The following is a 15,471-nucleotide window of genomic DNA, read 5'->3' as shown; positions in this document are numbered from 1 at the left end:
CTCCCGCCCCTCCACCTTCCCCTCCTCTATCCACTCTCCCCCATCTCTCCCCTATCCACCCATCCCTCCACCTTCCCCCCCCCCCCACCTTCTCCTTCACCTCCCCTAGTCCCTGCCTACAATTCCACCTATGCTATATTTACCCCTATGTGATAAATACGAGCAGTCGCCCAATTGTTTGTCTGTTTAACAGTTGTTAGGGCATTGAATTTCTTATGGCATTGAAAAGCCACCCATTAATATCTGCATGCTGATCACAACATTAATTGGTGCTGATTTCTGGACTATATTCAGACTGGTTTAAGCTAACACTGGAGTAACCTTTAAGTACTGGCAACAGTAGAGCCCACTCAGGAGATATGTTGAATGAAGGAATGGTTCCAACAGTTGAATAGAAGGAACAGCTGCAGAGGAAGAGAAGAAAAACCTCAACTATGAGGAGGTAGCAAAAGCAGTCCCCTCCAAACAGAACTCATCAGTCTTGCAATAATTGCCTGATAATACTTGAAAAGCAGATACGTCCTGACTGAACCATGTAATATTTTAATTTAGATGGTGATGGGGTGCTTGATGGCAGTGCATAACAAGTATGTAGCTTAATTTTCTATGATATGTAGCAGTAAGGTGAGGATTGTCACTTGTGGTTCCCTATACAACACATTTACATCTCAACATTGTTATCATGGGAGCATTGAATAGATGTGTGGGAAAGAGAAAAACTTGAAAGGAAAATCATCCTTAATACATTCGTGTACCTGCTAAAATCCAAATATAGACTGTTTTGGTAAGTCCTGGACCCAGGTCTGAAGCTCATCCTTTTAACTAGCTGGGAGACTACAAAATAAAGTAACTTACAACATAAAAATGCTCTGGAGGCTGAATTGGACAGGCCTCGAAATCAAGCGTGGGGATTGCAATGCGTGATTATCCCACACCTGTTGCTTCCGATGCAGGCAGCAAGCAACTTGTGTGCAGCCAGTGCTAAATGCACTCTTGAGTGATTGCATGCTTCAGCAAGGGGCCCAAGTTCATGCAAGGCTATCACTACTTCAAGCTGGGTTGCACTACTTAAAACCAGCCAGCATTTCTTAAAGGGCAGGTGTATTCTAGCTGAAGAAAGTGCTGGAACTGTTCATGGAAGAGAGTCTGAGCAGGAAGAAGAAGCAATTATGGTGCAGCAAGGAAGAGAACGTGCTCCAAGGTTCTCTGATGCTGCACTGGATGCCTTAGTGGTGGAGAGGAGAGGACATGTGATCTATCCACAGGGGACCAGGAATCCCTCCAGACAAACTCTGTGAAGGCAGTGGGACCAGATACCATGGCGGTCAATGCCAAGAGTCTATCCCGGAGGACCTGGATCCAATGCTGCAAGACATCCAATTACCTCATAAGAATGATCAAGTTCAATTAATGTATCTTCAAATGCCATATCTCACCAACTGCACCACTAGCCCCACACTGCTCCATGCAGCACAACCCAATCACTCACCTACCAACAAACTCTATCAATTACAGCTCATATCTAACTTTCATAACTTCACCTCACCCTCACGCACTCTGCACTGCTACACGCCTCACACCTACATTTCAGATTGCACATATTGCTAGCTATTCAATCATGAGAGCCACAGAACCCAAACACATTGCACCACACTCACTGATATACTTCCCTCTCTCTTGCAGGATAAGGTGATGGTGGGGGACAGGTATAGGTATAGCTGCATGTCCTTACCCCAGTGGAGGAGACAGTGCTCGCCAGCATTAGAGCAGCCATGGCTGAGGCCATGGCCAGCTGTAGGGCTGAAGCCATTGAAACGGCGGTGTTCTCATGCCTAATCCTCCTTCTTACATCCCACTTCCTCCTCCTCCCACATCTCTTCTGATTTACAAGTTGCAGCTGTTGTAAGCATTCACCACTTCCTTTCCCCCTCCCCTCACCACAACTCTATCCTTGTACTTTTCCCCTCTCAGATACCCAAGAACTGCCACCTAACCAGCAGCAAGATGGTGATGAAGATGAAACACCATCACTTGCTCTCATACTGTCAGCCACCAGCTCAGATACTGGCACTACTCATACTTTAGAGGATAGCTTAAAGGTGGGATCTGCACGTGGCAAGACACTGGGTAGGGGAAAAGAGTCACGCAGGTGCTAGCTCTCCAGAGGATGGGGATTGCACGCGAGTTCAGCTGCAAAGGACTCCGATGAGCAGTTCTAATCATAGAATCATAGAATGATATAGCAGAGAAGGAGGCCATTTGGCCCATCGTGCCTGTGCCAGCTGTTTGGTAGAACTATCCAATTAATCTCATTCCCCTGGTCTTTCCCCACAGCTCTATAACTTCTTGTCCCTTCAACTATTTATCCACTTCTCTTTTGAATGTTACTAATGATCTGCTTCCACCACCCTTTCAAGCAGTGCATTCCAGATCACAACAACCCACAGTGTAAAAATGTTTCCTCATATCATCTCTGGTTCTTCAGCTAATTCCCTTAAATCTGTTACCAACCCTTCTAACCAATCATGATTTTGAACACCTCTATCAAATGTGGCCTACGGAAGAAGACTCATGGGTATGCACAAGGAAATGCACGGTGCTTTGGCAGGCATGCCAGAAAGGCTTTCTGCCACACAAGCTCAAACTGCTGCCATCATAGCTGTGGATACCGGTATTCAAAAAGGCTTGCAGGGTGTCACAACAGTCCAGCAATCTGTCCTCCCAAGAGATTACCTGGATTGCTGAGGCACCACCCTGGGTGAGTAGCAGTGGCTCCATGGAGCACGAATCTGCTGTCCTAGCTCAGGCTGACAGCATTCGTCCTCCCACACCTACCACTCCACCAGCCCAGACTGCTGCCACCCATGCTGAGATGATGCTGTCCAAAGTCGCACCTTCTAGGGATAGAGCTACTCTAAGTCGTTCTGCAAAGCCATCTGCAATCTCCCCCACTGAAAGTCAGCAGCCTTCCACCGGCCATGCTGCAGCTACTGGGGTAGCACTGCATCGGAGCACAAGGACAGGCAAAGGTGCACAGAAGATAGGCAGTAAGGGAATGCACAAGGGCGATGAGTTGACATTTGTATGCAATATGGCATAGCTTCATTTATAAATTTGGTTTTGAAAATTTATTTTGTGGTAACTTTTATTTTTGCCTTGTGGCCCACCCAGAGGATGCTGTGATGGTCAGTAACAGAGGAGAAGGTAAGGTATGGGACTGGTGGTGAATGGGGAATTGGATTTGCGTTTACTGGTGGCAGTCGAATGAAGTAATCAGGGACAACCCAGCAAGAAGAGGCTGTGCTAATTACTTCCTCCCTTCCACTCCTTCTTCCTCCTGCTCTTCAGTTGGTTGCCTGTAGCTGGTGGCAAGGCCTGTGCCCTCATGATAGGGAATTTTTGCAGCATGTAGCAGACCACCACGGATCTTGACTTGTGCTCTGCTGAGTACTGCAGAGCTTCTCCAGAGCAGTCCAGGCAGTGTAAACATTATTTCAGAACCCCAATAGTCTATCACATTTCATGTGGCAGCATGGCTTTTGTTGTATACATGCTGCACATGTGTGTGTGAGTTGAACGCTGGAGTCATGAGCTATGTCGTCAAAGGATAGCCTTTGTCCCCCAGTAGCCAACCCTTGGTTTGTCATGGTGGCTGTAATACAGACAACAACCCCAGACTGCTGCAGAATGGAGGCTACCCAGTGTGGAGCTGCATGATACGCTGGGCATGGCCTCACACCAGCTGGATGTTGAGGGAATGGAATCCTTTTCTGCTGTGGTACATCTTGGTGTTTTCATCCTGTGCCTGCAAAATGACATATGTGCAGTCAATGGCACCTTGCATTATGGAAAATCTTGCAATACTCGTGAAGCCACATATTCATTGTACCCACTTCTCTCTGGCAACTGAGAATGAAATGTAATCAGCTATCTTGGAATTCAGAGCCTCAATGACCTCCCTTAGGCAACAGTGGATGGCAAACCTGGAAATGTTGAAAATATTTACTCCGGCCTGGAAGGAACCTGATGCATAAAAGTCCATAATAAAAGCAAAATACTGCGGATGCTGGAAATCAAATAAAAACAAGAAATGCTGGAACCACTCAGCAGGTCTGGCAGCATCTGTGGAAAGAGAAGCAGAGTTAACATTTCGGGTCACTGACCCAAAATGTTAACTCTGCTTCTCTTTCCACAGATGCTGCCAGACCTGCTGAGTGGTTCCAGCATTTCTTGCTTTTATTGCATAAAAATACAAACCCACTTTCACAGCCACTGGAAATGCCAACCTCACCCTGCTTTGAGGTTGCAGTTATGACGTTTTATTTTATTTAGTTATTTTCACTACACTGTGCGTGGCCCATTTGTTTCACTGTGCAGTCCCTTTAAGATTACCACCTAACCACACTTGTGCACATCATAAAGGAACCTCTTCTTGTTCATAGTGTGTCTCCTGCACAGTGAGTTCTGGATTACTGCATGGCCAGTGGCAGGTGGTAGATTTCAGTGAGGATGTACTTAGCAAAGTGCAGATGTCTGATACACTGTTCATCACTGAAATTTAGGTAGGAGAATTACCCCATGACCACTCTGGGTGGATATGGCCTCATGCTGAGAGCCATTCTCCCCATCATTCTCCTCCCTCTTCCAGCAGCTTGTCCCGCTGTCTGTCACCTCCTTTCATTTTCTTTGTCATGCTGTAGTCCAAGAGGAATGCAGAATACTTTACCCATGTCTGCGAGCAAGTACTTTGTGCAGAATCTATTCTAAAGGGTGTGATAAATGGACACTTGAATAATAATGATCTGATTGGGCATAGTCAACATGAATGGGAAATCATGTTTGACAAGCCTGTTGGAGTTTTTTTTAACTAACAGAATTGATAAAAGGGGAGTTGGTGGACATAGTATACTTGGATTTTCAGAAGGCTTTTGATAAAGTACCTCACCGGAGGTTGGTTAGCAAAATTAAAGTTCATGGGATAGGAGGTAATATACTGGCGTGGATTAAGGATTAGTTAACAGGCAGAAAACAGAGTAGGAATAAATGGGTCATTCTCGCGTTGGCAGGCTGTGACTAGTGGGGTACTGCAAGGATCAGTACTTAGCCCCCAGCTGTCCACAATGTATAGCAATGATTTGGATGCGGGGACCAAATGTAATATTTTCAAGTTCGTGGATGACACAAACCTAGGTGCGAATGTGTGTCGTGAGGAAGGTGCAAAGTGGCTTCAAGGGGATTTGGACAGACTAAGTGAATGGCAAGAACATGGCAGATGGAATATAATGTGGAAAAATGTGAGGTTATCCACTTTGGTAGGAGGAAAAGATGTGCAGAGTATTTCTTAAATGGTAAGAGATTAGAAAGTGTAGATGGACAAAGGGACCTGGGTGTCCTTGTCAATACGTCACTGAAAGCTAATATGCAGGTGCAGTCAGCAATTAAGAAGGCTATTATGTTGGCCTTTATCGCAAGAGGATTTGAGTACAGGAGTAGTGAAGTCTTGCTTCAATTGTATAGAACCTTGGTTAGATAGCACCTAGAGGACTGTGTGCAGTTTTGGTCCTCCTAACCTTAGGAAGGATATACTTGCCGTAGAGGGAGTGCAACAAAGTTTCACCAGACTTGTTCTTGGGATGGCAGGAGTGTCCTATGAAGAGAGATTGGGGAAACTGGGCCTGTATTCTCTAGAGTTTTGAAGAATGAGAGGTGATATCATTGTAACCTACAAAATACTTAAAGGGATAAAAACAAGAAATGCTGGAAATACTCAGCAGGTCTGGAAGCATCTGTGGAGAGAGAAGCAGAGTTAACATTTCGGGTCAGTGACCCTTCTTCAGAACCCTTCTTCAAGGGATAGACAAGGGAGATGCAGGTAAGATGTTTCCCCTAGTTGGGGAGTCTAGAATCAGGAGACACAATTTCAAAATAAGGAGGAAGCCACTTAGGACTGAAATGAGGAGAAATTTCTTTACTCAGAAGGTTGTGAATCTTTGGAATTCTCTACCCCAGAGGGCTGTGGAAGCTCAGTCATTGAGTATGTTTAAAGCAGAGATTGACAGATTTCTAAATACAAATGGCGTAAAGGGATATGGGGATAGTGTGGGGGAAAGGCATTGAAGTCAGTGATCAGCCATGATCGTATTGAATGGCAGAGCAGACTCGATGGGCTGAATGGCCTACTCCTGCTCCTATGTTTCTATGTTCCTATGTTCTTTTGACTCCTTGAAGTCAGGACAAAGTCGTTCAGCACATGCCAAACCTCAGACTTTAAACAACTCTGGAAACCACCAAACACTTCTACAACTGCAGCAATTGCCATTTGAAATCAGTCAGCAACTAACCTGTAGGTAGTTGATGATCCCTTTAAGTAGGGCTGATAGGGAATCCTTCTTGCTAAACACATGTTCAGCTGCACGTGTTTAAGAGATGGTGTTAGTTGGAGTGCTGAGCTCTAAATTGATAGCTTCAAAATGTTACACACTGATTAACATCACGATCTGCCTTCTCTGCTTACTTCTGGCAGTTTCTCGCTGTGTGCTAACGCCCTCACCAAAATGGGCCCTGCCACAGCTCACTCCAGAAGTGTGTGCATGTGCCGCAAACACTGTTTTGGAGCCAAAACAGCACTCGTTGCTGAAAATTGGGTGGTAAGAAGCCAAATTTTGTGGCCTCGGTCGTTTTCACTGCTTTACCAGCTGCAATTAAAGTAACTGTAGGTGTGATTGGGTAGTGCATCAAGTTGCTATCCATGCTACAGTGTGTCTGCAGGAAATTTGTTAAAAGTTTATTACATTCACCAGCTTGGTGATCTTCAGAGATTTTAGGATTAGTGGCTGTAACATTTTGAGCATAATTGTAACCAAAATGAATTGTAATATTTTTTACAGACAGCCTTTACCAGGAAAGTTAGCGAGTGAAACAAATCCATTTCAGAAACTGCTTATTATGCGTTGTCTTCGACTGGACAAAGTCACCAATTCCATGCAGGACTTTGTGTCACTGAACCTCGGAGAGAGATTCATTGAGCCTCAGGTCAGACTTGCTGCTTCCTATATATTGTGAGTTACGCTGCCATTATGATTACATTTGCCACACATTATTTTCACAAAACATGTTTTTTGTTTTTTGAAACAATGAAAAGAAAAATCATGAATGTTGGAGATCAACATAGAATTAAAGAGTTTTACAGCACAGAAGCAGACCATTCGGTCCAACGCATCTATGCCAGAACTTATGCTCCACACAAGTTTTCCCCCCACCTTCAACTAACCCTATCACCATATCCTTCTATTCCTTTATCCCTGTGGTGTTTATCTCGCTTCTCTTTAAATGCATTTATGCTATTTGTCTCAGAACTCCATGTGGTAGCAATTTCCACTTCCTTAGCATTCTCTGAGTAAAGATGTTTCTCTTGAATTCTTGAATTTATTAATGACTATCTTATTTTTTATGGTCTCTAGTTTTGGATTCCCCCACAAGTGGAAACATCTTCTGTCACACTACATCTAAAATAAAATCAGCAAATGTTGGAACTGTACAGCAGGTCAGCTAGCCTCCGAATGAGTAAGGTGGACTAAGTTTTAAATGGGAAACTGCACCAGGAATCCAACATTAATCTACCGTTTTCAGATGCTGAATGATCTGCTATACACCTTCTGTTACTTATGTAAAAACAAAATACTGCAGATGCTGGAAATCTGAAATAAAAACAAGAAATGCTGGAAATACTCAGCAGGTCTGGCATCTTCTGTGGAGAGAGAAGCAGAGTTAACTCAAGTTCTGATGAAGGGTCACTGACCTGAAAAGTTAACTCTGCTTCTCTCTCCACAGATGCTGCCAGACCTGCTGAGTATTTCCACCATTTCCTGTTTTTATTTCTGTTATTTATCGTTTGTTATCAATTTATTCAAGGCTGAAACCATAATACAACTTAAATTATTGAATAATACTCAATAAAATGACACGGGTGGATCAATCTAATAGAATTAGATTGGTTGCCTGTTTTATACAATACCTGATGTTTCCACTGACTTCAACCATTGTTCCCGTTTTATGGTACATTCAGAGCAGCTCGCCAATTGGGCAGGGAGGGGTAATCAAGCTGCTCCTCCATGAGACATAGGTGGTTAGTTTAAGTTAATGGTGGGCATCAATTGTGAAGGAGTGCTTCAGAGTAGAGGCCTGTTTAGGTCGGGAAAAAGAACCTGACCCGAACCCGACCGATCCACAGCGGACCCGAGCCCCTCCAATTTCGCCCCGAGCCCGACGCCACCCGGCCCAACCCAACCATCCCTTTACTTACCTTCCGACTGGGAAGCTCCACGAAGCTGTAGCGCATGCGTGACGATGTCATAGTGACGTCACTCGCTCACTGCGCAGACTCAGTTTTGTCCCAGACTCCCAGCTCAGGTAAGTTGGGTTTTTTTTATGTTTAATACTTACCAGAAGAGCACTAACCATGTGAGTCCAGCCTGATCTGACCCGAGCATGAAAGCCGGACCTGGAAGAGGGGCCCGACCCGTAATGTACCCGACACATGTCATCAGGTAGCAGGCCTTTACTTCAGAGAGTCAGTCATCAGGTAGGTCACGTTAATGCTCCTCCTGGTCCCACAGGAATCCTAACGAAGCTTACCTCTGCACCTCTTGGTGTGATCTCTAGTGATCCCTTTAACTAAGGATGGGCAATAAATACTAACCTTGCCTGTGATGGCCACACCCCAAGAATGAAGTAAATTATTCACAACTTGTGCATTTTGTGCACAAACTTAAACTTTCATATTAGGGCTGGGCAATATATGCTGGCTTTAGTCCTGGACTCCCAACCTGCAGAAATAGTTTCTCTCACCCTACCCTGTTCCCCTGAATATCTTGAAAACTTTGATCAGATCACCCCTTAAGATTCAAAATTCCAGGGGATATAACCTTAGTTTGTGTAATCTCCTTGTAGTTAACTCTTAAAGTCCAAGTATTACTCTGGTAAATGTACACTACACTCTCTCCAAGGCCAATATATCCTTCCTAAGGTGCATTACCCAGAATTTCTCAATATTCCAGATGTGGTCGAACCTTGTGTAGCTGTAGCATGACTCTTACACCCTTGTATTCTCGTCCTCTAAATATAAAGGCCAGTATTCCTTTCGCCTTTTTGATTATTTTCTGTTCATGTATCCATTCATGGCATTTTAAAGATCTATGTACCTGGCTGCCCAAGACTCTTTGGACCTCCAAAGCTTTTCATCATTTAGAAAGTACCCTTTCTAGGTCCAAAGTGGAGGATTTCACATTTGCCTATATTGAAATCCATTTGCCACAGTTTTGCTCATTCGCTTAATCTATCAGTATCTCTTTGTAATTTTATACTTCAATTTATACTGCTTACAATGCCACATTGTGTCAACAGCAAATTTGGATATTTGGTTTTCTATCCCATCATCTAAGTTGTTAATAAATATGGTGTATAGTTGAGGCCCTAATCCAAATCCTCTAGGGCACCTCTAATCGCGCCTTGCCAATTAGAACACGAAGTTCTGCAGTCCAATTTTGAGAACACTAGCACTTGGTTCCTGCCCAAAACCAGGAATGAAATCAGAGCCATCATAGAATGGTTACAGCACAGAAGGAGGCCATTCGGCTGGTCCTGGTTGTCTGTGCCAGCTTTCTGCAAGAGCAACTCACCTAGTTCCACTCACATACCTTTTCCCCATAGCCCTGCAAATTTTTTCTCTTCAGATAATTATGCAGTTCTTTTTTGAAAGCTTCGATTGGATCTGCTTCCATCACATTCTCAAGCAATGCATCCCAGGTCCACTAACTGTGTAAAAAAACTTTTCCTCATGTCGCTGTTGCTTCTTTTGCTTAAATCGGTGTCCTCTGGTTCTGGATCCTTTGGCCAATGTGGATAGTTTCTCCCTATGTATTCTGTCCAGACTCCTCATGATTTTGAACTCCTCTATCAAATCACCTCTTAATCTCTTTTCTAAGGAGAACATACCCAGCTTCTCCATCCTATCCACGTAACTGAAGTTGCTCATTCCTGGAACCATTTTCGTGAATCTTTTCTGCACCCTCTCTAATGCCTTGTCATCCTTCTGAAAGTGTGGTGCCCAGAACTGGACGCTATACTCCAGTTAAGGCTGAACCAGTGTTTTATACAGGTTTATCATAACTTCCTTGTTTTTGTACTCTATGCACCTATTTATAAAGAAGCCCAGGATTCTATATGCTTTATTAACTGCTTTCTCAACCTGCCCTGCAACCTTCAATGCTTTGTGCACATATATCCCAAGGTCCCTCTGCTCCTGCACCTCCTTTAGAATTGTACCCTTCAATTTATCTCCTTGTTTTTCCTACCAAAATCAATCACTTCACACTTTTCTGTATTAAATTTCACCTGCCACTTGTCCACCCATTCCACCAGCCTATGTCCTCTTGAAGATTGTCACTACCCTCCTCACAGTTCACAATACTTACAAGTTTTGTGTCATCTGCAAATTTTGAAATTGTGCCCTGTACATCCAAACATAGATCATTAATATATATCAGGAAAAGCAGGGGTCCCAACATCGACCCTTGGGAAACTCCACATCTCCACACCTTCCTCCAGTCCAAAAAACAACCGTTCACAACTGTTCTCTGTTTCCTGTCACTAAGCCAATTTCGTATCAATGCTGCTACTGTCCCATGGGCTCTAACATTACTGACAAGTCTGTATGTGGCACTTTATCTAATGCCTTTTTGAAGTTCGTGTACATCACATAACCCTTATCGACCCTCTTTGTTACCTCATCAAAAAACTCAAGCAAGTTAATTAAACACAATTTGCACTTAACAGATCTGGGCTGGCTTTCCTTAATTAATCCACATTTGTCCAAGTGACTATTAATTTTATTCCTAATTATTGTTTCTAAAAGCTTTCCTACCCCGGAGGTTAAATTGACTGGCCTGTAGTTGCTGGGCTTGTCCTTCCACCCTTTTGTGAGCAAGTGTTTAACATTTTCAATTCTCCAGTCCTCTTGCACCAATATCTAAGGAATGTTACGAAAGTGCTTCCATTTTTTTTTTGAGGACTTATGTTAAAACTGGAAAGATTCCATGGATGTGTTTTTTACCAAGTTCACTGAAGGGACACTTGAGATGTGGTTTGAAAACCACATGTACTGAAAGTCATGTGCTTTGGGCTCCGTAAACAACAGAACCCTTGGTGACCTGGGAAAAATGGTTACAGAGAAGCCATATATCAAGGTTGATGGAGGTCAGGAGATCGACACTCTGTTTGGGGTTTGGACATTTAGTTTAGTTTATTTAGTTTAGTTTAGAGATACAGCACTGAAACAGGCCCTTCGGCCCACCGAGTCTGTGCCGACCATCAACCACCCATTTATACAAATCATACACTAATTCCATATTCCTACCACATCCCCACCTGTCCCTATATTTTCCCTACCACCTACCTATACTTGGGACAATTGCTAATGGCCAATTTACCTATCAACCTGCAAGTCTTTGGCATGTGGGAGGAAACCGGAGCACCCGGAGGAAACCCACGCAGACACAGGGAGAACTTGCAAACTCCACACAGGCAGTACCCAGAATTGAACCCGGGTCGCTGGAGCTGTGAGGCAGTTTAGTTGGGGTATGAACTGTTTGAAGACAGTTGGTGTTTTCCTGCCAGAGAAAAAAAGAAACCACGCAGGTCACCTTTCATTGCTGACATGGTAAATTTCTTGTAGCCAAAAACAACAGTTGACTTGAAGTGAGAACAGCAGCCCTTTTAAGAGTGTTGCTGTCTGGACATCTTGCCACCTGACAACTATAGAATTTCCTGCACCTATGACAAGTTGAACTGAGACATATTATGATGGCTATTAGCTGAAAAGGAGGTCATTTGACCCATCAAGCCTGTGTTGGCTCTCTGGAAGAGCAATTTAGCTAGTCCCACTCCCCTGCCCTTTCCCTGTAAACTTCATCCCTCCAAGTGCTTATTGCTTACTGTGGAGATCAACAAACTAAAAGGATCAAATTTACCAAATTACCTCAATAAAAGAACAAGTGGACAAGATTTCACTTTTCTAACTTTTACTTTTAACAATCAAACCAAAATCAACATAAATTAAACATGAATTAACAGACAGATTGTGGTCAATATATATATTACAAATTGCACATTAACTATCAGATATGACAAACATAGATCTCATGGATTGACTGGACTGTCCACTCAGCATACATGGCATCAATTACAGCCACAAAGTTCTTCAAAGCACTGAATTTGCTCAGGTAGATCGCCAGCTCCTGTCTCCCGAGATGCCACCACCGATTCTCATCCGACAGCAATTGATTTTCAACCAGAACTCTATGGGTACAGTCTTCACCCAAAACTATACACATCTCCAGAACCACCTCCAGCTCTGCTCATGACTATCTTGATGGCATGGATCCACCAGTACTACTTTTATCCGAGCCCTTCAGTGACAACCCAATGCACTATCTGGCCGGATCTGGTTAATCAGTTACTTTAAGTAACAGAAACAGTTCCTGGATCCAGTCTTCACCTGCTGGCACTCTACTCCTGCATGATCTGAGCTGAATGGCTCTGTCACTCTGTTAGCAGGTTCCAACCAGTTTCTGTTACCCCAGAAACCTGAAGTTTTAGGTTCAGTTTTAGTTTCCCTTTCAGTTAGGGGTTGTCTCAGAAAAAAACAAACTTTGAAATCAGGGCCAGTGCACCTTACAGAACATTCAACAGGTTATCTGTTCAGACAACAGTTCGCACACATTCCCTCGTGGATCCTGCAAAATCAAGGATTCCATCACACATCTGCCCCTTGGGAAAAAGAAAGCTTTACCGTAGTAAAGTTTACTTTACAACACTTCAGAAATACAGCAAGTTCTTAACATTATTAACATTTTAACAAATAGCTTATTACTGTACAGATAATATTTTCTTATTCCACAATTATCCATATCGGATTTACAAAATCATAAGGGCTTAACCAATAATAAAACCAAGTAAATGTGACAATTAGGATCAGCAGGATTCAAACATCATTAAATTATCATAACTCAGAGCCTTCCTTCTCTCTTACACCCCTCCTTTAAACTTTGGACAGGGCATCAACAATTATATTACTTTTCCCTGCAACATGCACAATTTTTAATGTAAATGGTTGTAACTTCAAACTCCAACGAAGCAGCTCAAGATTCTTTGTTCTGAACTTTCTGGAAACACAAATGGGTTGTCGTTTGTATAAATTAGGACTTTCCCCCGATGATTGAATACATATACCTCAACTGTTGAAGAGCCAGTACAAGACTTACAGCCTCTTTCTCGATTATCGAGTACTTTCTTTGATGCTTATTAGGCTTCCTAGAGAAGTAGCTAAGGGTCAGCTCCATACCAGCATTATCATCTTCGAGCAGCACCGCTCCTACCCCTGTGCCACTGGTGTCAATAGCCACCTTGAATGGCTTACTAAGATTTGGGGCTGATAAAACTGGCCCCTTTATCAAAATAGCCTTTAAATTCTCAAATGCCATTTGACATGATTCTGACCATTCCAACTTCATGTTTTTCTTTAACAGTTTTGTCAATGGGATGACTACTGTGCTGAAATTAGGGATACATTTCCTGTAGAGCCCACGCACCCAGAAATCATAACATGTCTTTCTTTGTCTTTGGTACAGGAAAGACGATCATCACCTGAACCTTTGCCTCTTGTGGTAATACTTGACCTTGACCCATAATATGTCCTAAATAAGCAACCTTGGCCTTGGCAAACTTGCTCTTTGTCAGGTTTATGACAAGGTTAGTTTTGGCCAGACTGTCTAAAAGAGCTTTCAAATGTCTGACATGATCACTGCAAGTGTCACTGGACAGGAAAAGGCCATCGACGTACATAACACAATTATTCAAACCGGCAATCATTTGATTGGTTAATCTTTGAAATGTAGTCGGTGCATTTTTCATACCAAATGACATGACTTTACATTGGAATAGACTATCAGGTGTCACAAAAGCAGAAATTTCTTTGGCTTATTTGATCAAGGGGACTTGCCAATATACCTTAAGCAAATCAATCTTGCTAATGAAGGCCAAGTTCCCCATCTTATCAATACAATCCTCGAGCCTTAGGATCAAATAGGAGTCTTTCTTAGTTACTGCATGAACCTTTCAGTAATCAATGCAGAATCTTTGCGAACCATCTGTTTTTGGTACCAGAACGACAGGGAGAACTCCAGCTACTTTGACTGGGTTCAATTATATTATTATTTAACCTTTAACTGAACCTCCTCCCTGACTTTGACCAATTTGCTGTATTCAGTCTGTAGGGGTTTTGTTTAATTGGTTTAGCTTCCCCTGTATCAATCTCATGAATAGCCAGAGTACGATCTAGCTTATCTGCACATAGAGGCTTATATTCCCTTAATTGGTCAATTTTATCTTTCCTCTAGTACTCAGGTAGATGGTGTGGCACCTCATCCAGACTCTCCAACGCCTTTGTGTTCTCCAGCTTCAGTGCAGGAGGCTCAATCGGAGAACACTTCACCTGGTTCATCATGTGCACCATATCCTTACGCAGCTTCAGCCTGTAAAAATGCACCATTACCCTAGCCTGAATCTTCCAAATACCCAAATGACCTGCGACTGGAATCTCATGGGCAATTCTCATAATTTCCCTGTGGTAGCAAGGAGAGACAATAATTTTTTGTATTTGTCCATGGGATGTGGGCATCACTGTCCAGGCCAGCATTTATTGCCCATCCCTAATTGCCCTTGAGAAGGTGGTGGTGAGCCGCCTCCTTGAACCGCTGCAGCCCATGTGGGGAAGGTACACCCACTGTGCTGTTAGGAAGGGAGTTCCATGATTTTGACCCAGTGACAGTGAAGGAATGGCGATATAGTTCCAAGTCAGGATGGTGTGCGGCTTGGAGGGGAACTTGCAGGTGGTGGTGTTCCCATGCTGCCTTTGTCCTTCTAGGTGGTAGAGGTCGCGGGTTTGGAAGGTGCTGTCGAAGGAGCCTTGGTGCGTTGCTGCAGTGCATCTTGTAGATGGTACACACTGCTGCCACTGTGCGTTGGTGGTGGAGGTGGTGAATGTTTATGGATTGGGTGCCAGTCCGGTGGGCTGCTTTGTCCTGGATGGTGTCGAGCTTCTTGAGTGTTGTTGGAGCTGCACCCATCCAGGCAATATTCCATCACACTTCTGACTTGTGCCTTGTAGGTGGTGGACAGGCTTTGGGGAGTCACGAGGTGAGTTACCCGCCACAGGATTCCTAGCCTCTGATGTGCTCTTGTGGCCATGGTATTTATATGGCTACTCCAGTTCAGTTTCTGGTCAATGGGAATCCCCAGGATGTTGATAGTGGGGGAATCAGCGATCGTAATGCCATTGAATGTCAAGAGGAGATGGTTAGATTCTCTCTTGTTTGAGATAGTCATTGCCTGGCACTTGTGTGGCACGAATGTTAC

The 15,471-nt window shown here is 43.6% G+C and overlaps 1 protein-coding gene across 1 annotated transcript in view; it reads left to right on the top strand.

Annotated features, from left to right (window-relative positions):
* dnah1 (dynein, axonemal, heavy chain 1) overlaps window positions 1–15,471 on the top strand; it is a 697,254-nt gene that overhangs the window by 599,738 nt on the left and 82,045 nt on the right. The window contains exon 67 of the mRNA XM_068051405.1: window positions 6,888–7,032. Coding sequence (XP_067907506.1) covers window positions 6,888–7,032 — 145 coding nt within the window. The remainder of the gene's footprint in view (window positions 1–6,887; window positions 7,033–15,471) is intronic.

This window comes from Heterodontus francisci, chromosome 19 (genome assembly GCF_036365525.1).
Source record: "Heterodontus francisci isolate sHetFra1 chromosome 19, sHetFra1.hap1, whole genome shotgun sequence".
In the NCBI taxonomy this organism is placed as follows: Eukaryota; Metazoa; Chordata; class Chondrichthyes; order Heterodontiformes; family Heterodontidae; genus Heterodontus; species Heterodontus francisci.
The sequence above is the reverse complement of the archived record's forward strand: the minus strand, read 5'-3'. Positions and strand labels throughout refer to the sequence as shown.